This window comes from Alternaria rosae (genome assembly GCF_020736505.1).
Source record: "Alternaria rosae strain MPI-PUGE-AT-0040 chromosome Unknown BKA58scaffold_5, whole genome shotgun sequence".
NCBI lineage: Eukaryota > Fungi > Ascomycota > Dothideomycetes > Pleosporales > Pleosporaceae > Alternaria > Alternaria rosae.
This window is the reverse complement of record NW_025763574.1, coordinates 2,251,352-2,272,186: the sequence shown is the minus strand read 5'-3', so window position 1 is coordinate 2,272,186 and position 20,835 is coordinate 2,251,352. Positions and strand designations below refer to the sequence as shown.

The 20,835-nt window shown below is 53.5% G+C and overlaps 3 protein-coding genes across 3 annotated transcripts; 1 reads left to right on the top strand and 2 right to left on the bottom strand.

The window, feature by feature from the left end:
* Positions 1–2,107: 2,107 nt before the first annotated feature.
* On the bottom strand, positions 2,108–3,410 carry BKA58DRAFT_385610 (uncharacterized protein). Its single transcript, XM_046170391.1, has one exon. The coding sequence runs from the start codon at positions 3,254–3,256 to the stop codon at positions 2,531–2,533; it is 726 nt and encodes a 241-aa protein (XP_046025591.1). The 5' UTR covers positions 3,257–3,410; the 3' UTR covers positions 2,108–2,530.
* Positions 3,411–12,549: 9,139 nt separating this feature from the next.
* Positions 12,550–14,094, bottom strand: BKA58DRAFT_469718 (uncharacterized protein). Its single transcript, XM_046175155.1, has 2 exons — positions 13,614–14,094; positions 12,550–13,554 (listed from the first exon to the last, which is right to left on the bottom strand). Exons 1-2 carry the CDS (start codon positions 13,994–13,996, stop codon positions 12,657–12,659), a joined length of 1,281 nt encoding a protein of 426 aa, XP_046025590.1. The 5' UTR covers positions 13,997–14,094; the 3' UTR covers positions 12,550–12,656.
* Positions 14,095–16,683: 2,589 nt separating this feature from the next.
* On the top strand, positions 16,684–20,607 carry BKA58DRAFT_182581 (P-loop containing nucleoside triphosphate hydrolase protein). The gene is made up of 3 exons (XM_046165419.1): positions 16,684–17,634; positions 17,685–20,315; positions 20,371–20,607. Exons 1-3 carry the CDS (start codon positions 16,942–16,944, stop codon positions 20,410–20,412), a joined length of 3,366 nt encoding a protein of 1,121 aa, XP_046025589.1. The 5' UTR covers positions 16,684–16,941; the 3' UTR covers positions 20,413–20,607.
* Positions 20,608–20,835: the final 228 nt, after the last annotated feature.

Below are 20,835 nucleotides of genomic sequence, written 5' to 3'. Positions count from 1 at the left end.
GGTTGATTGGTGATGGTGCTGATTAGAGGCAGCGCTGAGTGGCTGTGATTACGAAGGTTCCCCTCCCTCGGTACCTTCAATACTTGACGGCACCAGTCGTGACGGCAAAATGGTACGATACGTTCCCTTGATCGCCGCTGGGCGTGCGCATCGGTTCTTGGTTGTCGGAATTGATAGACGCATGGTGACAGCATGCGTTGGCGTACTATTTTCTGTAAGCGGGTGCGCGCAGAAACAGAATTGCTGTATGGCTGGAGGAATTGTGGGCTTTGTGTTAGATGGCTGCTTGGAGCCTCCCCTGCCGTCGTCGTATGGCCCGTATTGCCAGGCTCATCAATCTTCTCGTTCTGGATGCGCCATGATTGCAAGCGAGATGGAACTAGAACCTGAGACACTTGCGCAAAACCAAGATGATGCGCAGATCTTTCGCGAGCACGATCCAAGGGCTTGAAGGGGCGCTCCGATCCACCTGCATCAACAACCCGATTGGCACGAATCGTGTGCCAGCTCGAATCAAGGGAACTGCTAACGAGGTGGCGCTCCTTCATCTCCATCCCGCGATTGCTTTTTGTACTCTTGCTCAGCGGCTGTCTTCGCCTAAACTTTATCACACCTCCGGCAAGTAGCACACTTTCCGTCATCAATGCGCAAGAGAGCTTGGAATTGCTTGTTGAGTTTCAAGGTCTCAACCGAGGGAATTGCTTTTCACCATTCTGTGGGGAGACGATGCGTAACGACGCTCTGTGCGGTGTCGTGTCCGTTGTAAAGGATTCAAAGGATTCCTCTTCCGCGAAACGGATAGACGAGTGAACAGGGGTCCGGAATCAGACCATTTGTTTTCCTTTTGACGGCAGCCAGTGAGCCAAACGCAACCGACCTCACTCAATATTGACGTCGGCTCCTGGGTGGAGAGCCCGCATCGACGAGTTTGGATAACGAGCCGTTGCCGTTACGATGGTCGCCGCAATGCTGGTTTCAGTATTATTGAAAGCACGACTTTGTTATTCCGTATCCCACATGGTTAGATGAGTGACCCGGGGTTCGGAGAATAGTTAAGTGACGATCGTCGCTCAAAGCTCATGCGTTCATGTGCTGGAACACCTGCGGGAGGATGGGGCCAGACTACTGTATGTTGGCAAGTCACATGCGATCCCGAATAACCGCTGCGTGCTGCAGCCGAACATCGGGGTTGCACTTAACGTTGTTGACCCCTGAACAAACGGCTCACTGTAGAAGAAGCATGCGAACACAAGCGACGTTTGGTAACCACGTGTGGAGTAGAATGCGGGCATTAACATTACGGAGAAACTTGTGACCCAAAAACATGAGTCGGCATTCCGAGAGGGACATAACCTACCTCAGAGTCAATGGCACAGTATCGCCTCCACGCCTCCTAACTGACAGCGCATGACGGTTGACTCCGTGTACTCCTTCAACGCACTTGCTTTGTTCCAGGGTGGGATTGACGGATCGACACGGTAGTAGACTCAGGAAGACGTGTCTCTGAGCAAATGCATATTTTTTATCCATATAGACCGTGGCGAGGCGGAATGGTTCGATAGTCCGGACTTGGCTCCATGGACAACCGTTTTGGGGTCCATAGGTGTCGTTTACAGAACAGCATGGCCCATCCGGGAAAGAGTGGGCGGGTAAATGTCTCCTTGAACTTGAGCCCTGATCATAATGCAGTGCAATAAGCATCCAACGTAAGATTATCACGGGAGATGGACCAGTGACTCCAACGATCTGCAGGAATCCAGAGGATCGTTACGGCCGCTCGTATAGCTCGGGAACATGCGGTGATCCCGGAGTTGTATCAACTACCGTGGGGTCTTGCCGGGTTAGATGCGTGGACAAGCAGCTTGGAAGTGATGGCGACTGATGGCGACTGATGGCGACTGATGGCGAGTGACTCTCGCGTACGGATTAATTGTTACGCGAGGACTGCGACATGGATGACCCATCGGGAACGATCTATGCGCTCTCGAGGTGTCGTAAGTGTCAAGTGTGGCTCTGACGTGTCCGGTTTCCACTAGGTTTAGAAGGCGACTGACATGCAATGCGAAACATGGTTTCGCTCAATAAATCCACAACAACACAGGCAATAGCATGAACGTGACTTGATTTCGTAGACAGTATAGATTTGATCAGTTTTGGCGCGTGGTGGAGCATTGAATTTGCTCATGCAGGATCCCTACTATAATACAAGAAAATAAGGGCGGCTTGTTGGACTAATGCCATGCGCCTTGATGCGATAGCCAACAGCTGACCGGACTAGAAACTAAAGTTGACTGAAGGTAGCGTACATTATCGCAGTAGGTAGCGATACAGGATATCGTTGGTGACACGGGAAAGAAACTCCGGTGAAATGCATGACACGATGGAAAGCGCCCGAAACGCCGATGCGTGAAAATGGTATCGTTGGCAAGATGCGGCTGAACAAAGCATTTCGTGGGTAGAGACCACTACATGGTAGGTCGAGGCTTGTCAGGCCGATTGCGTGAGACGGTTGGTGATGGCTTTTAGCTCGTTATGTCGTCAGGGTGGTGCTGGAAGCCGCGTGGCAACCTCGCTCGTGTCGCTTCATGTTGCTGCGCACGCTGAAAGCTTTGCCACATCCAGGCTGCGGGCACTTGTAGGGCTTCTCGCCTGTGTGGCTGTGACTGTGGATGCGTAGGCTGCTTGGCCGCGAGAAGGCCTTGTTGCAAGTCGAGCAGATGTACCGATCCTGGGACTGGGGAAACTGAGACTGGCTAGACGTGCTAATGTAGTGATGGTGTTGCCATGGGTTGGAGCCGTTCGAAGCCGGGCTGGGTACAGGAGCAGGCAGGGGTATCGAGTGGGGCTGGAAGTTGGAAGGCAGCGGGCGTTGCGCATACATTGCTGTGTTGTTGTTGTACGAGTGCTGTTCCGGCGAGTAGAATGAAGTCGAAGAGGCAGCGCCTGGTGATGACTGATACGGCGACTGGCCATAGATGGAAGTACTGTAGGGGGACATGGAGTGCGACTGCAGTGAGTCGCGCTTCATTGGAGGCATTGATGAGAAGGACTGGCGTTGCTGGTGCGGCTCCATGTTGTTGAGCGAGCCGCCAACGAAGTAGGGCGCGGATGCGGCAGAGTGATTTGATGCAGCTGAGGGAGACTGCGTACCGTCGTGTGATACATCTGGGTGCATGGGCGGTGTCGGAGGCAGTGTCATCCTGGGGTTGCTCGGAGCAGGCGCTTGAGCGTAGACGGTTTGTGATGGTTGCTGCATGGCTCCTGCCCCTCCCTGCTGTGCCTGCCTTAGTTGCGGCGATGACGACTGGCGGTGCTGTGACTGCGGACTTTGGGAAGCTGCGATGAGTCAGTATGATGGTGAGGCAAGGTGCAATGATTGGCGCCTACCTGTCTCGGAAGCAGCCTTGTCGTTCCCAGCAAACTCGAGGAGACTTGAGATAGATGGCAGTGAAGGCTTCTTCTCCTCTGCTGGTGGTGATGGCGGCGACTGCGGCCGTTGCTGCTGCTGTTGTGGTTGGTGTATGTATTGTTGTTGTTGTTGATGTTGCTGCTGCTGCTGCTGTTGTTGCTGGCGGTATTGCTGCTCGACCTGAGGTTGAGATGGAGTATGCACGGGATATGAGGACGCGGCAACACCCGACATGGGGAAGGCGCGAGGTTGCGACTGCTGGAAGTAGGCCGGGTGCTGGAACGACTCGCGCTCCCTAACGCTGCCGTGTACCATACTGGCGAGATGCATGGCCATGGAGGAGGTGGATGTCACGGGGCACAGCAGTGGCTGCGTAACAAGAGAGAGAGAGAGGAGTGGGTGAAGGGAGATGGATGATGACAAGATGGAGAGTAGTCAAGGCGACGGGTACAAGCAGATGTAGAGCCAGGAATTCGGGCCTGCAGCATTCAAGTACGGTGTCGAGGGGATTGGCGAGATTCAGCACGAAGCCCGTTCGCACCGTAGCGTCGTCAGTGGGCCTGTCGTTCCCTGTCCAAATTGCGTTTGAGCGGGCGATGAGGCGGCGGACCGTTGTCAAAAAGCCCACGTCCCACTCGAGTTAGCCCGAGACGCTCAGTCCCTTGCAACGGCAATGCAGATGACAGACGGACGAGGTTTAGAGTGAAGATGTGCACGCCCCGTAGTAATGCCTTGGCCGAGCGATCCGCCCACGCATCCCAGACGTGCCAATCGACGCTGCACCGGCGCAACAGCGCTTTTGGGACAGCCCAGGCAGGGGCCCTGGCCGCTGAGCCAGGACAGGCCACTCTGCACTGCAGATCGACCGTTCCAGGAGATACCTGAGGAGAATCCTCGTGGGCTAGTCGGAAGCAAGTAAGCTGCAGAGCCGCTGGGATCGAGTGAATGCCCGCGACGTTCCCAACGGGGCGGAACAACCCTCGCGGATTCCTCTCACGCTGCTGCCGCCAGATGACGACTCAGGCCGCACGTCGCCGACTGCTGAGTCCTGCCAGCTGGCCCTCCAACGGCGCTTGGGTTGACGACGCAAAGGGTCCTGGCTGCACGGGCGCCGGGGATGCACCGATCGGTACTCTTGCCAGACTCCAGAGCGCACTGCCGACGTACTTTCCAACAGTCGAGGAGATCCACCGCGGCCTGTATCTCTGGGTGCGGCGGCGAGCAACACGGATCGCGCTGACGAAGGATTACGCAGGGGGCGAGGCTTGGGAACGGCTGCGATGCTGGCCTTCGGAAAGAGACAATGATGAGACGTGCCAGACACGGTGCTGCGCCTTTGGCACACTTTAAAGAAGCCACCACTGTCCACCCACCTCATGCCGCCTTCGTGAAAGGGCACCGTCGCAAACCATGTCAGTCAACTAGACGATAGCACCGTATCGTCCCGGGGGCGTTTGGCTCCAGGCAAGTCACTGCGGAAGCGAGCCAAGCGCCTCGTGTAGCAGAAGCTGTCTAGTCGTACCCACCAGGCGCTGTCTTGACCATTGTCACGACTGCATTTCTTAAAAATCTGATCCCGCATTAGAGAGGGTCCGCCTGCAGTGATGCACATGGCTGCAGCCGCGCTGGGTGAAGCGAAGCATCGCGTGCGGGATGATTTGCTGGCAATTATTGGAGGCGGTCGACCTTCGGTCATGTCTTGTAGTGCGCGGTCGTACAGAGCTGTCCTGGCCACCGTCACCGCCATGACGGGTGAACTCGACGGACGGTCACGGGACTGACTCGTCCCGACCTCACTCATTACCTTCTCCAGGACATGTCCCAGCACGCTGCATCGAGAACGCTCACCGCATGTTTGCTTGCTCCAGCTAACAGGTTAGGCCGTGTGCCAGCGACAGATTGGTTTCAGCAAAAAGGCAAGCGCGGGACGTCAGAACGACGGCTCGACGGCTGTTGCCTCTTTGCAGCGACAGTCTCCGACCCCAGCACGCGACGTCTCTGCGGCGCCGCCAGGGCGGGATGGCGGCGTTATCCCATGTCTTGGCCTCGTTCGTCTGTGGAGGATCTCGTCGAAAGAGGCGGGTCGATCAGCGACAAGCGCATGCAGCTAATCCCGGGGGCCACGTTGGCTGTCACCATCTGCTCACTACTCTAGCCGACCTCCCGCCATCCAACCACGCTGCCCTCTGCCATGCTTAGGAGCGCCTTCGAGAAACACGCTGCGCGCGAGTGAGATGCCACCGCAGCCTGGCACCGCTTGCTTATGTATCGTCCACCACGAGGCGCCGCAGATCCAGCAAGCAAAGCCGAGTGTCTGGTGCTCAAAAGGAAGACTGCAGTTACCGTGCAATCTCTTTCCTGCGTCGTCATCAAGGGCATGATACGTTCCGGTGTCGCACAGCATCTTCCCAGCTCGGTGCAACACGACCTCGTGGCTCTTTTCTTCGCTAGAACAATCGAAGCACAAGACTTGCAGGGCTATCATGTGTACGACCACCGACGCAGACGTGACCGACCGTGGCATCCCACTCTATTGGTGCTCTTGATCTAGAGACATGGGCACAGACGTGAACTCAGGGCTTCCGTCGATGGAATTTGGGAATTTCATCGCTTAGGCCTGCGCGAGTGCCGGGCGTCTCGCGCATCACATTACCACCGTCCTGGATACCGAAACCGCAGTCCACTTCAGATGCCACGTTGCGCACTTCTCAAGCTGTGGAATTTGAACATAGCTGCAACACCGTGCGGAGCATAATCCCATTCGGTCGCCAGTATCTAGCAACCTGGACAGCGTATCTGCGTGGTAGAATGCGAACGCCGAACAGGGTGCATGATCTCCCGGAAGACCACCACCCAGGGACGCTGCGTCCGGTCTCAGGGTGCGCGGGACTGGCAGGGATACCGATACTTGGACCGCATCATGATCCATCATCAGCGGGAACACGCTTACTGCAAGGAGCCTCCCTAGTGCTTTCCGAGCGATCGTCTCGGCGTTTCATTTTCACGAATCGGCATCCCAGCGGCATGTCACCCACCCTCTTCCCCGAAGCTTCCCCGTGTCTTCCAACACCTCTTCCCAAAATCCGACATTGTCGTCAGGTCCACAGCGTATCGCAATGCGAGAGCATTTTTTTCTTTCTTCTTCTAAATATCCACAGCGCTTTACGGGTCAGTGAGAGTAGCTCTGGCCTGACCCCTGTACTTTGTACCCCCGTCTGCTCCATGCATGACACTCTCCAGGGTTTCTCCGGCTAAAACGCCCAAGCTGGACAAGCCCGAAGATTGCAAGGCTGTTCTCCTCATCAGGCGTCTCATTGGCCCTGACCAACAAAAATATTCCATCGATCTGCCGCGATTCGTCCAGCGTCCACATCGTGTGATGCTCAGATGAGGGCTATGCGAACTTGCACTTTAAGCCATGACGCAGCCACGCGCTCTCGCTTAGAGTAACAACAGCCTTAATCATCCCAGACGTCACGGAACAACGCCCTATCAATTGCAAATCCAGCAGCTACAGTTAACCTCCAGCAGAAGCTAGTTCGTAGTCACGTTTTCGAACTGCCTCATCACAAGATGAAGGTAGAACGTCATGCACGAGCTCTAAGCAACTACCCGGTCAACTGGCTCCGTCATCGTCTTCATTGCATACATCGGTGGGTTTGGTTCTGAACTCGTAAGGGTGTACCCTGGCAAGTTGACTCCTCCAAGCGCTTACTCGTGTAAATTAGGCAAAGAAATGAGCCCAACCAAAATGAGGCGGAACCGACAGATTGGAGATATATCGCGACAAGGCCAGCGGTACCTAGTACGCAGGAGTGTTAAGAACACATGGTCTGCTCTGAACTGCATCGGACATATCTATCGAGCCTTGATCCTGCACTGCCGGCAAATTTTCCCCACCTGCACTTCTTGCAAGCAAATTCGGGTTGAGTCGAGATTCAGAATTGCTGGTACAACGGAGATTACCTCGTGGTAACCTCTAACATGATGAGATTCACCATCCGTGATCCTACAATCGCGGTGCCATCAATGCAATGGGTCAACTGGTACCTACCTGCCAGTAGATCAAGTCTGATCCATCGCGCCACTGTTACTGGGGCGCAATTGCCCTGCAGAACCCCCTTGCGGAGTTGGACGGTGTTGGCAATACGGCTAATACGTTGTGTCTGTGGTCGAACAGCACTGCGGTGCGTTTTGAGGCGTCCCCAGGAATTGAGCATACTCTGTCTTCAATCTCCCCAACCTCGTCGCTGTTTTGAATCCACACACAGGGGTTCGGGTGAAGCAACAACAGCAGCCACCAAGCGGGCCGAATGGGGCAGCAGAGAACCCAAAGAGTCAACGGCGAAAATGAGCGGCCCAGTCGTGTGTCTCGTACCCTGTTCCCTTCGCACCATTTTGAGCATGTTTTCCGGATCCATTACGCCACGACAAGGGACCGCGTAGATCATTTCTGATCACCGCGTCGAGGTGGGCTCGGCTGACAGTGAGATTCACCAGGATATCGTGCGGCCAAGTCTCAGATCAGCCGGATCAGAGGGGCTGCCAACCAATGCCGCCTTTGCCGGATCACGGGTGAATTGTATTTCGCCTTCGATCTAACCGTCCGTCCGTATGCTATGCGCATCGCCGCCGATGAATCCCCATAAGCAAGGTGTTCGGTACGACTTCCATTCATGGTTGCAGCGGTACCTGCCGCGGATATGCCTTCTTCGTCAGAAGACGGAGAAGCTGATTCAGTATGGGGAACCATATGTCCAGTGCCGCTGTTTCAGCCGCTCAACTTCGAGATCCACTTCTGCAAGACATTCAAGCCATTCACCAGCTAACCATCTCTGGCTCTGCAAAAGCACGACCACATCAAACAAGGCATGTGGAGCTCGCGATGTGAAGCTCATGTAACCCTCGAGCCGGACCAGTTGCGTATCAGCGGCCGCCGATACTCGATAGTGGATTCAAATTGTGGAAAAGCGATATCTTCCAGACATGACTGGATACCTGAGGCTTCTTTTTCTAGGCCCCTGTTCAAGTGACTCGGCCTGACCCACCAACGTCCGCGTCGGCCTGCCTCACTCCCCTGTTATTGCAGAAATCGTTAGCGCACCCTCCTCCGCGTGGCTGACGCTCAGCGAGGCTATTCGTGAACGTTGCGTGACAGGACGTTAGCATCGTTTGGCCGGCGCCATCACAACGCTACCGGCGATACCATGAGATCGCTGCCACTGCTACACACTCGCGGCCTTGCTCACCGTATCCGGTCTACTCCAAGTGTCAGATCTCGAGGAGTTGCCTCTAGTGTTACCCCCGTGTCTTCCTTATTCAAGCCAGCAGTGCGACAAGGTGAGTGGTCAATATGTGACCTGCTGGGAGTCTCCTGCGGCAGCACAAGGCTTGCTTCTGAAAAGTGGTCCGACATCCGCATACGGCCTGTATCCCGCCACATGATTTCCACCACTGGGAATCTTGCTCCCTTTGCAGTGCTTCAGAAGGATCACATAGTCGCGATCGGCGCCGATCTATGCTCAACATGATCCGCAATTATAGCGCCAGGGGGTACTCAAGGAGAGTTTTGTTCACACGGCGGTCGATTCACAGGTGCATAATGAACGCAGGACCAAGCTCACCAGTTTGCCGCTGTCAATGCGCTGGACTCTAGACCTGGGATTATGCTGAAGCAGTGGATTAAGCCGTTAGTGACCGTTGTTGTTGTTGTTTTTCCACAACGTCTATCCGAAGGAAGCTCCTTGTGGGACACGAATGCGCAGTCCATCGACGATGTGAAGGAGTCGAAGGATGCACCGCAAGATTAGCCCGAGGGGCCCACGACACGTCAATCACGAACCCACGATCTCCGTTTGAACTTCGGCTTCTACTGACTAGCACATGTGAGACCCGGTGCCGCGGGCAGATCCCAAGTGCTTTGCAATGATTACGGATCACCCTGTCCGTCTGTGATCTTGAGTTCATGTGTCGGCACCCGCGCATATCTCGCATTCGGAAGCCCACCCGCTACATCCCAATCTGCAAAGGTCATCACACGTAGGGGCACGATCGCGCCGGGGTTTTGGATGTCGGGCCCCGCGACAAAGACGAAAAGTTCGCAAAAGGCTTTGCAGTTTGATGACCCAGTGACCCTGTTAATACTGCGAGGCGCTTCAGTGTATGCACCTGCAACAGTATATTCCGAAGCTACTGCTGCAACTGAATATTGGGTGTGTTGCATTGCATATCGCCGAACAGCGCGCAGCAAACGACACTGCCGTGATCAAGGGTGGGGCACAAGATCACTGTCACGGTCTGTCGGTCCTTTAACAACGTGAAACTGTCAGCAGATCCACGTTTATCGACCTGGCTGTCGGGAGCCGCACCGCCCAAGTCAGATGTGTACGTGGACATCACTCTATCTAAACCTAATCTCCATCAACTCCGGGTAAGGGCTTTTACGTGTGGTGGGCATGTAATACCGGTCGGGCTTATGCAGCCTGAGGATCATAGCATGGGTCTTTGTCCTTGCATCCTTTGACCTACCCCATGTTGGTAAGCTCCGTGCAATCTGGATCGCTCAGGAATATGGGTTTTATTTTTCTTTGCCAGTCTGCATGCATGCGATACGGTGGGCTCCGCAAGCAACGCAGTATGTCACTCCCGTGTGTGAAAACCGTTGCAGATACATTGGTACTTCGCCGACGACGTTTACCTGCAGCCGAAGGAAGGGGGTGGTATGCGGGCCTAAATTCAATGAGATGTAACGTACATCGCAATATCTGTTTAGCTTCTTTCCTGGATCGTGTCGATACCCGAACCCAGTGCGGGATCTGCCAGCCTGCGTGCTCCAAACTTGATATGCCGCAACGGAGGCAAGTATGACGACATGAACGGGCCCACAACGTCTATCACCAAGGTCCCAAATCAAGACACTCCGAAGCCCCCACTTTCCGATACATGACCGACATCATATTGGAACAACAACTTGGTCGGAACACGAGAAGGGGTCTTGGTTACTGTACCAGAAATGCAAGGCAAGCAATATACCTGCCACTGCAGTGCTTCTACGTCATTCGTGGGAAAACCACACCCCTGGTAGATGTAAGAGCACGCACGCATAATTCATTGCACTCCCGCACACATCCTGCAGCCCAGCCAGCCACCCCAGCTTACCCGAGCTCGGAGCCGCCGCAATCCCATCCCTCCCATCCCTTCCCCCATCACATCACCCACCCTCGCTCTATACCAGGGTAATCTTATCATCAGCATCTCTTACCTCGTATAACCCGCCAATTCGCCAAAAGGCTTGGGTTATAATGGCAGGCCCCCAGCCTACTAACAACTAACTTGGTTCCGGCAGCGGTTCTTCTTTTCTCTCCGCATATGCGCCGTTGATCCGCCCTTCTGCACCGCTCCTCTCTCCCCACGCTCGTATGACGTGTGCCATTCTGTGCACCAAGCTCTACAGTGACGCCGGATAGAAGGGTTTCCGTAAAATAATGCCGCGCCTTATATGTACGCTGTATATTCGCTTGACCTCAGCCTTTTCGTTTGCCTGGCGAATCGCTTGGATATACACTATACCACATACTCACTCACTCTCGCTCACGCGCGCCTTTATGCAACCGCAAATGCAAGCTGTACATACACTAAAGCCGCAAGCGAGGGCTGTCTTCTTTGCCTAGTCTCCTCGCTATTCGTCTCCTCGTCGACGATATTCCGTGCGCTCATTTCTCCCGGCGGCCAATGACTCCTCCTGCATTTTCTTAGTGAAAGCGACGGGGTATTGTTGGAATGAGGTACCAAGGGTAAGCGAAGGATTCTTGACAGTCGCAAGGTGATGCGATGCGGGCTTAGCGTGGATCTGTGATCTGAGGTGATCGCGTGGGTCAAAAGATGGGGCTGGCGTTTGCAGAAGGTTGGTCGTGATGGAGGGTGGTGACGTGGTTGTGACGGCTGGGAAGGCAGTGTGTGGCTCCGATGGAAGGCTGGTGTATGGCTGTGTCGACGCCAGTGCGGTGTGTTGTGCGTATACGAACGGCGAATCATAACTGCGTGAGGGGATGCCTATGAGAAATACTCCGTAGTTAATATGCCTACTTGAAGTCGCCTAGGTCAAGTTCACAGCCGACCGTATGTCTCTTGACACATTCTGCTAAGTGTGCATACTTCAGCATCTTTAAGGAGACAAAATCAAGTTTGATAGTACAACCTTTCCCATCTCCATAGAAAGAACCACAAGATCAAGGGATGCTACTTTTCGAGCTTCCCAGTTACATGTATATGTTACTAACCTCATACTCAACCTTCTCTGGCCACCTGCGATTGCACAGTATACTTCTAACAATGTCACCTGTGCCATGTGTGCCATGTCAGCAGGTGAGAGCTTATAAGTGTATATCATGATACATTGTTTCCTTGCTGGCATCTTAAATCCCAAACTGGGACTTTTTGACTAGTGATATCCATGACGTGGGATGAGAACGGCAATCGTGGGCACATCAACGACAGCGAAAGAAGTAAGATAATCACATCTTCGCTGTTACCCAACATCGTTTTCGGGTGCATACATTTCGCACAGAGTATGGCTAAGCAGGGGACAGATAACAAAGCAAATGACCCAATTGACATGTCGTTCCTGGCGGGGACATCTCTGGTAGGAATTATCACTATAACGAGATAGTACATTACTCGGATAGATACATTCGAACAAAAAGGTATAAGATTAGTAGGCTTTCATCGATACGCGGGAAAGCTTTCTCCTTAGCGAAGCTGCGGTCGCAGTCTCATCATGTGCATTACCAACTCTTTGATCTCGATTGTCACATGCATCGAGTGACTACCGCAATTATACCCTACCATCTCATCCTTCGATACAGTCGCGCGCAATGCCTGAGGTACAGATGGCTCTATGCCCGGGCTGTTATGATGGATATGCATAGAAACGTATCGAGACACCACAACTCGACCACTTCGAATGCGAAGAAGTAGCACGCTCGTCTCAAAGGGAACTTTGAAGATGTCGATGTCACCCTCCAATCATATGCCTACCTAGTACTGGCGAGCCGTCTCGCTGGGATCAGAAGAGAAGGCAAGATTGGAGTGCACGTCATCACGCACATATGTGGAGATTGAGCACAGAACTACAACGATATGCGTTGATTGAAGCCAACGTGCGAACCTTGATCAGGATTATCACAACCGCTCATACCTGCCTGTTGTGCGAAGCCACCTTACGTGAAGGAGTGTTTCCACCATCAGACTACTCTTCACGACCCCAAATATCCATATCCGGGAACCATTCGAAATCTGGTAACTTACCCGTGAAACCAATCCCAAACTGTTGTTCACCATCGAAAACCCTTGTATAAGACTCAAGCATTTCCACGTACGCCTTTGTTTCCGCGTTTATGTAACGCACCGGGCCATAACGACGAAGATCGTACCTGGCCACATCTATGTCGCCAAAATCTTTGTCCTTACGGTTGTTGTTCAAGAATAGGGCAGCAGGACCTTTGCCATCCGGTAGTTCGGTCGCAAGATCGGCTATAAGTTGTTTGACTGGAACTGAAGGCCAGCTCGAGAACACAAGGGAGCCTTCATTGATGGCCAGGAAGCCTTGAGGATCGCTCACTACCTCAATCGGTTCTGCTAGCGTAGAAAGCGTCATGCGGTCGAGGGAGGTGTAAGCAGGGTCTTGCGCAATAATTTTGATGGGCTTTTCGAGCGGTATGCCTTCTACTTCATACAATTGTTCGAGATCGTGAGCAATGAAAGAAGCAGTCCTATGCTGCACTAACGAGCGAGCTTTCGCAAGGTCTGGAGCTTCCAGAGTTCCGAGACCTATACAGACGATGTTGGAGATTCGGACCGTGTGTACGAGCTCTCGAAGGCTATGGTGCAAGATGTCGGGCGCGCCGCTGGAGCGCCAATACCACCCGTACAAGTCCATTATGAACGCTAGGCTGGGACGGCTGTGAAGTTCGGGGCTTTCTGGTAACGGGTCACCAGCTCTCAGATGACTAGTGTCGACGTGATCAGTGCGTACTTCTTGACGTTCTCCAGATCTTAGAAAAACTGGGAGTGCAGGGCGGACGTCATCAGCTTGGAAGATTTCAGTGAGTTCATGGATTCCGGAGTAGAACAAGACAGGAGCTTCACTGTCGGCGTGTTAGCGCTAGAACGAGTGTCTTGTTGCATTATCATAAGTAGAACATACTCGAACGAAGAAAATATTTCTCCTGGGAGGAAGAAAGGCTTGCCATAGCAATCCAACAGTGTAACGTCCTGGCCGCTGCGAGCTCGAGTCAGTTGATCTGCGGCGTTGCCAAGCACGAAACGACTGTAGATCGGGCGGCCTCCAAGTGAATCTGTGAAGGCTTTGATGTCTAGAACTGTATGGGACCCGTTTGTGGATCCAATTCCGATTTCCTCAAGCACATCGGCGAGGGGCTCGTGAGTCCGGGTGGGAAGTGTCTCGTTGGCTGATCCCTGGAATTGTTGCGCGCCGATGGGACACATATCCCACCATATGGCAGCTGCTGGAGCGGCTGAAAAGTTCATTCCCGATGATGCAGGCTGCACGCCCCATGTGTTCTCCATTGTTGTTGATAATCGTAGTGTTAGAAAATTCGGTATCGAATGAGACGTCGAGAACGATCGGATGAGTAGTTGGGAACCGTAACGGGCGATATGCTGACAATAGTGGAGGTGTGGGACAATGATGTGCTGACCTAACGATATTGACAATGGGTTGATGGAGGACGAAGAGTGTAAGAGTCAGCTGGGGATGGAAGTAAACATGACCCGAGCTTGTGAGCAGATGCCTCATGTACGTATGCCACTGCTGCTGACGGTGATGTGAGGGAAGAACAAACTTGGATCTATGGGTTGGGCAAGATCATACTGTAGCGCAGTCCGTAAACCCGCCGTTCTGCCATCCCTGCAATTGTGAGTGCCGGTAGCGATAGCGTTGCTCTATAAGACACATCCAGTGGCCCTGTAGCTGTCACAGCTGATGATAGAGTGACACAAATCCCTAAAATTCGCATTGTAGCCGCCTCGACTAACGACGGAGAGGCTCCAGTCACCGAAGCGCATGTGGTGGATGTTTCAAAGGCCACCTGAACAGCTTTGGTAGCCATTGGGAGTGTCTTTCAGATACCTTGCGGTCCTTGAACTGCTATTGCGTATCATTCATCAGAAGTGTGGCTTCCGCGCAGCCGATCGCGATACCGTATGCAACTTGACACATTATGTAGAAACTGCGAATGAGATGAGGACATCTTCCCTGGGAGACAATGAGCGAGAGCACGTAAGACACGCGCATGCATCAATGTTAGTCTTCTCTGGACCGTCGCGAGGCGCGACCCCTGAAGTGAGGCTCATCGTAGACGGCCTGGGTAAGCTCCGCAATCATGAGCGAAAGCGCGTTGAGGTAAGTTGGGAGGTGCAACTACTCTTGAGGTGGCTGCTGTGTTGCAGAGTAGGCGCGCAGGGACGATGACGCGATAGCGCGGAAGTGGACCATTAGCGTCTGTTTCCATCGCGTCTTCCCCACGTGACGCGTCTCTTACCCTCCTTTGGATCTGCATCGTTGCATTGTCGCAAGCCTCATTCAGGCGCTCGTTCACTGCTAAAGTAATTGAATAGACTGCTCCTAGATCCATGGTACCTGTTCTTCCCTGTGTTATCGGCCATAATTTTTGAGGGCCTCAATTTTCACCTCGGCTTGGGCGAGTGTCGCCACCCATGTGGCGCCTAGTATTAACGAAGAGACTGCGCCTTTAACTTGGTTTAGACTCTAGTCTAGGTTTAGGCGGGTTAGGAAAGTCGTACTTTGGTATGCGAGTTGATTGTGATAGCTCTGAGGTGGTTTGCTGGAGTGCTGTTGGGCGCTTCACCACAGTACCGTGGTCGTTGATATCGAGCCCGTTACGCGCCCGTTATAACGTGAAACACATGATTTCGGCATTCAGCACTCCCAAGGAACATTGTACAAGCCTTTTCACTCAAAGCATGAGATGATCGTATACTCCAAGCGCACACCATAGCATAGATAGTCCCAAAGCGGCCCTTGTATACTCATTATCTACCGATGACGGATCGCTCTACATGTGATGCATCGAGGTTATTCAGAAATCACTGGTTAGCTTTAAACAACTTACGAGAGACCGTGAGCTGTGAATGTAGACTAGAAAATGTCATAGCGCGTGGAGTTTGCTGCAACAAGAATATCATGCTCTAAGCCAGGAACGAGGAAAACCAGTTCTTTGACACCAAAGCATTGTTTTGTGAACAAAAGTTGTCAATGTCGTGCCTTTTCTGGCTGTTGCGGATATTTCGAGCGGGCTCTATGTCTTCTGACATTGAGTCACTATGTACCCCAATCTGGCCTTAAGAAGGTATTCACATATCTGAACAACTGTAGTAAGGGCAGCATGACTATTTGCAGGTGGATAAAGATATACCAAACCTTTTGAATAGAGTGGTACTCTGGCTATACTCTTTCCTGGTACGTCGAAACCGTTGTAATTTTTGCAGTGCAACGTACCTATGCACTGGCACGAAAGCTGCAACGTTCCCTAGTCGCATGGACATTTTCAGCTGACTGCATACGGATCCATTCCAGCTACAGTCATATGCAGCGCTGAGCCTCTGCTTACAGATATGCTGTCTTTGATATCGAGATAGCATATACAATGCCTCGTTTCGTGGATAGAGTCTTGTGTACCTGCGGCAGTTATCGTTGCTAGCATCGGCTACAGGTACTTTGTTAGTAAGTCGCTCAATCCTTTTGTTGAGACTTTCGCACGCTAACGCCGTTAGTGTTTGCGTGCCTTACGCTGCTCCGGGCAGTAGTCCTGCAGACAGTGGTTTGGGGTGTTCAAAGACGAGATTGTGTTACAAGTGACAGATGCGACGAGGAGCAACGAGCTTGGAAATACGCACACGCATATGATGCCCTGGCATCAGGGTCTAGTTGTAACTGGGCGAGACGCGTGCGATACTGGAAGCCCGGTTTCGAAGCCTCTCGGCCTTTTGAGTTTGTCGCATCAGAGTCGCGTCGACAAGTTTCCTTTGCCATGTTTCAGAGTGAGCCAATTAGGCATGTGCTCTGGTAAGCAGAGATACGGTGTGGGCGCAGGAAGGTATATCCGGCGAACATCAGGTATGCAGGGAGCCGAAGGGGACTAGGGCGGGCGAAAACCATGCAGACCCGTGGGTGGAATAATCAGAATCTGAATAATTTTAGTGCAGCCAGCGCGCGTATATACAAGCCGCCCCTCCACGTTCTCTTCCGTGTGTCTGCCCTCGCTTTTTCAGTTTTCTTGTTGTATAGACTCTCCACTCTTCCGTTGGGGCGTCTCTACATTCACGCTTGATACCCAGGGTTTTCACCCTTTCGCGCTGTTGGGCACCGCTTACGCTTCAGCCGCCGCGAATAATTCCATACCGTATCGATAAGCCCCTCCACCAAAAAGAAATCGCTCGTCGCAGATTCACAGCGCAGCACCACACAACCTTGGAACCGGCTTCTTTCGCAGATGCCGCACTCCGAGTCGCCGCCTATGGCTCCCGCTATTGTCGTCGACAAGGCCAGCGCAGCCCCTGCGCCCTCGCAGGAGGATGTCAACGCCTTCATCAGCAGCATCGTCACCGCAAAGACGTCGCACGCCTCAGTAGACGCCGCCTACGCCCTCACAACCCTCCTCCAGAACTCAGTAGGCTTCCGCGGCCTTACTGGCTATGGTATACTCGAGGAGATTAAGAAATCGGCGGCCAACAAGAAGGATGCTGTGCGGAGGGAGGGCGCCATGAACGCCCTCGGTGCCTTCTTCGAGCGCCTCCCGCGCACACAACGCCTGACAGAGGCCATCTTCCTCGTCCAGAACGAAGGTCTAGTACCCATGGTCCTTGACTTGCTGGCAGACAAGACTGGCTCGGTCAAGGAGTCGGCCAAGTACGCTCTCGACTCGCTGTTCGAGAACCTCAGCGCCGAGGCCAAGGTCTTCGGCCTCTTGCCTGTGCTGACCAAGTACCTGGGCAAGAAGTCCGGAAAGTGGCAGGGTGCTGCTTTCGCCTACGAGCTCATCGGCCGTATGGCTGACAAGGCCAAGATGGGCATGGAGAGCCTCGAGGTCGAGAAAGAGAAGGATGTTCTCCGCGAGGCCATGGGCAAGAAGCTCGAGGGTCTCATCCCCATCGTCGAGGCCGGCATGCACGATCTCAAGAATGAGGTAAGATATCTCACGCGCCGTCTCACACCCACCGTACTAACCACGAGCAGGTCGCAAAGCAGTCTGTCAAGACAATGAACAGCCTTACCACCCTCCTCCAGAACGACGACATCGCGCCCCGGATACCCCTCCTGGTCAAGGCCATCGAAGACCCCTCCACAACGAGTCTGCAGAAGGCTATCCACGCCCTCTCCCAGACCACCTTCGTCGCTATTGTCACATCCCCCGTCCTTGCTATGGTCACACCTCTGCTTGAGCGCTCTCTGAACATGCCTTCCACATCACAGGAGGTCACCCGCCAGACTGTTGTCGTAGTCGAGAACTTGACCAAGCTCGTCCACGACCCTATCGAGGCCCGCGCCTTTTTGCCCAAGCTTCGCCCAGGTGTGCAGTCCGTCAAGGACCGCGCTTCCCTGCCTGAAGTCCGAGAGATCGGTCAGCGTGCGCTGGACGTTATCGAGAAGGCCATGGCCGACCCAGACCACAACATCGACAGCGGCGCCATCGCGAGGACACAGCCATCAGATGTTCAGAAGCTCATAGAGAAGCAGATCAGCGCTTCTGCCAACCTCCTTGACTTCCCCGGAGACGCAGAGGTCTTGACTATCACCAAGAGGTACATCTCCGAGATGATCGCTGAGGTTGTCGATCAGCGCGAGCTTCAGCGCCTCCCAAAGCTCGTCGGGCCCTACCTGGAGCCTTTGCTCAACGCCGGAGACGCCGACAAGGTTGCAGAGGCCGTGCACCAGTTCTACGTGGACGAGGACCACCGCAAGTTCGGCCAGCCCGTCAAGGAGGACGACGGAGAGACGGAGATTGTAAACGCTGTCTTCTCCCTAGGATACGGTGGCATGTTGCTCCTCTCACACACTAACCTTCGCCTGCTCAAGGGCCACCGCTACGGTCTTTGCGGTCGCAACGGTGCTGGAAAGTCTACCCTCATGCGCAGTATCGCAAGCGGCAAGCTGGAAGGTTTCCCTCCTCAAGAAGAAGTCAAGACATGCTTCGTCGAGCACAACCAGGGAGAAGACGCTGATCTCTCTATTCTTGAGTACATCGTTCGCGATCCGCGCTTCGCGGACGAGAGCCGAGAGCGTATCTCCGAGGTTCTCGAGGAGGTCGGCTTCACCGCTGGCCCTGAAGGCAGGCAGTCCGCTAAGGTCGGCTCTCTGTCCGGAGGATGGAAGATGAAGCTCGCTTTGGCCCGTGCTATGCTTATGCGCGCCGACGTGCTCCTTCTGGACGAACCCACTAATCACTTGGATGTCGCCAACGTTGCCTGGCTCGGAAAGTACCTCAAGTCCCATACTGAGATTACTAGCTTGATCGTTTCTCACGACTCTGGTTTCCTCGACGAAGTCTGCACAGACATTTACCACTACGAGCAAAAGAAGCTGGTCTGCTACAAGGGCAACCTTGCCGATTTCGTTCGACAAAAGCCTGAAGCCAAGAGCTATTACACGCTCTCGGACACCCAGGTCAAATTCAAGTTCCCTCCTCCTGGTATCCTTACTGGTGTCAAGTCGAACACTCGCTCCATTCTGCGCATGACAAACTGCTCCTACACCTACCCTGGCGCTTCCAAGCCATCGCTTACCGATGCTTCTTGCAACTTGTCTCTGTCATCCCGAGTCGCCATTATCGGTGCCAACGGTGCTGGTAAATCTACTCTTATCAAGATGCTTACTGGCGAAACCGTCCCTCAAGAAGGTACCGTCGAGAAGCACCCCAACTTGCGTATCGGTTACATCAAGCAGCACGCTCTTGAGCACGTCGAGATGCACATGGAGAAGACGCCCAACCAGTATCTCCAATGGCGTTACGCCAATGGTGACGATCGTGAGGTGCTCATGAAGCAGACACGTGTGCTCAGCGAGGAAGACAAGAAGCAGATGGAAACTCCTATCGATCTAGGCGACGGCTCGGGCCCCCGTAGGATCGAAGCGCTTATTGGCCGTGCGAAGTACAAGAAGACCTTCCAGTACGAGGTCAAGTGGCTGCACATGCTGCCCAAGTACAACACCCAGATCTCGCGTGAGACGCTTCTTGAGAAGGGCTTCTCCAAGCTTGTGCAGGAGTTCGACGATCACGAGTCGTCGCGTGAGGGTCTCGGATACCGTGTCCTGGAGCCCAAGGTCATCTCCAAGCATTTCGAGGATCTCGGTATGGACCCTGAGATTGCGAACCACAACGAGATCTCGGGCCTTTCCGGAGGACAGAAGGTCAAGGTCGTGCTTGCCGGTGCCATGTGGAACAACCCCCATCTTCTCGTCTTGGACGAACCCACCAATTTCTTGGACCGCGACTCTCTCGGTGGTCTCGCTGTCGCCATCCGCGACTACAAGGGTGGTGTCATCATGATCTCGCATAACGAAGAGTTTGTCGGTGCTCTCTGCCCCGAGCAGTGGCACGTCGCTGATGGTCGCGTCACGCACAAGGGCCATCTCGCTGTCAACATGGACCGTTTCGAGGACTCGCGCCCTGGATCCAGCAATGTTAGCAGTAACGTGAGCTCCGCTGCGCCGTCCACCACTGGAACTCCAGTCATGAGTGACGCCGAGGGCAACAAGGACGATATGAAGTTCAGGTCAAGGAAGAAGAAGAAGATGACCAAGAAGGAGCTCAAGGACCGTGAGGTCAGGCGTAGATTGAGGTACATTGACTGGCTGAACAGCCCCAAGGTATGTTCCCTCCCTTTCCACCCACATCGATGCAGATTGCTAACAATTTCACTAGGGTACCCCTCAGCCACCCAACACTGATGACGAGGCCGAGTAAATGTTGTTGCAACTGTTTCGGATTACGATCGCATTATGATATCTTAGACTATGCAAATTTGCATTGCTCGGCGTTTAATAGAGGCCTGGATGATTGACTGCATTTGCGTCACCGATAGATTTTGAACGTCTAGCTGCATCCTTATGATGAATCAAAAGCATTTCCTTTCTTTCAACTTGGTTGTTTCTTGACTTGCGTGAGCTTTCCTAAAACAAGGTGATCTTCATCTGGTATGACGCATGAGCGCTCACGCTACGCAATGGGGTCATGTAGGAAATTATCCCGGGCCAACACAATGCACCGGACGGTAGTTGGGTAATTGAACTCCATGGAAAATTACTGAGTCTAGCTGTACTTCTGCAGTGAATGTGCAGACGTATACTGCAAAGATGCTTGAAATGCTGTCGCAGTACCACCACTTTG

Coding starts and splice junctions, on each gene's coding strand:
- BKA58DRAFT_469718 (XM_046175155.1), bottom strand. CDS start 13,996: ATGGAGAACACATGGGGCGTGCAGCCTGCATCATCGGGAATGAACTTT. Junction 13,555..13,613: donor GAAATATTTTCTTCGTTCGA/GTATGTTCTACT, acceptor ACACGCCGACAG/TGAAGCTCCTGTCTTGTTCT.
- BKA58DRAFT_182581 (XM_046165419.1), top strand. CDS start 16,942: ATGCCGCACTCCGAGTCGCCGCCTATGGCTCCCGCTATTGTCGTCGAC. Junction 17,635..17,684: donor TGCACGATCTCAAGAATGAG/GTAAGATATCTC, acceptor AACCACGAGCAG/GTCGCAAAGCAGTCTGTCAA. Junction 20,316..20,370: donor ACTGGCTGAACAGCCCCAAG/GTATGTTCCCTC, acceptor CAATTTCACTAG/GGTACCCCTCAGCCACCCAA.
- BKA58DRAFT_385610 (XM_046170391.1), bottom strand. CDS start 3,256: ATGCAGCAACCATCACAAACCGTCTACGCTCAAGCGCCTGCTCCGAGC.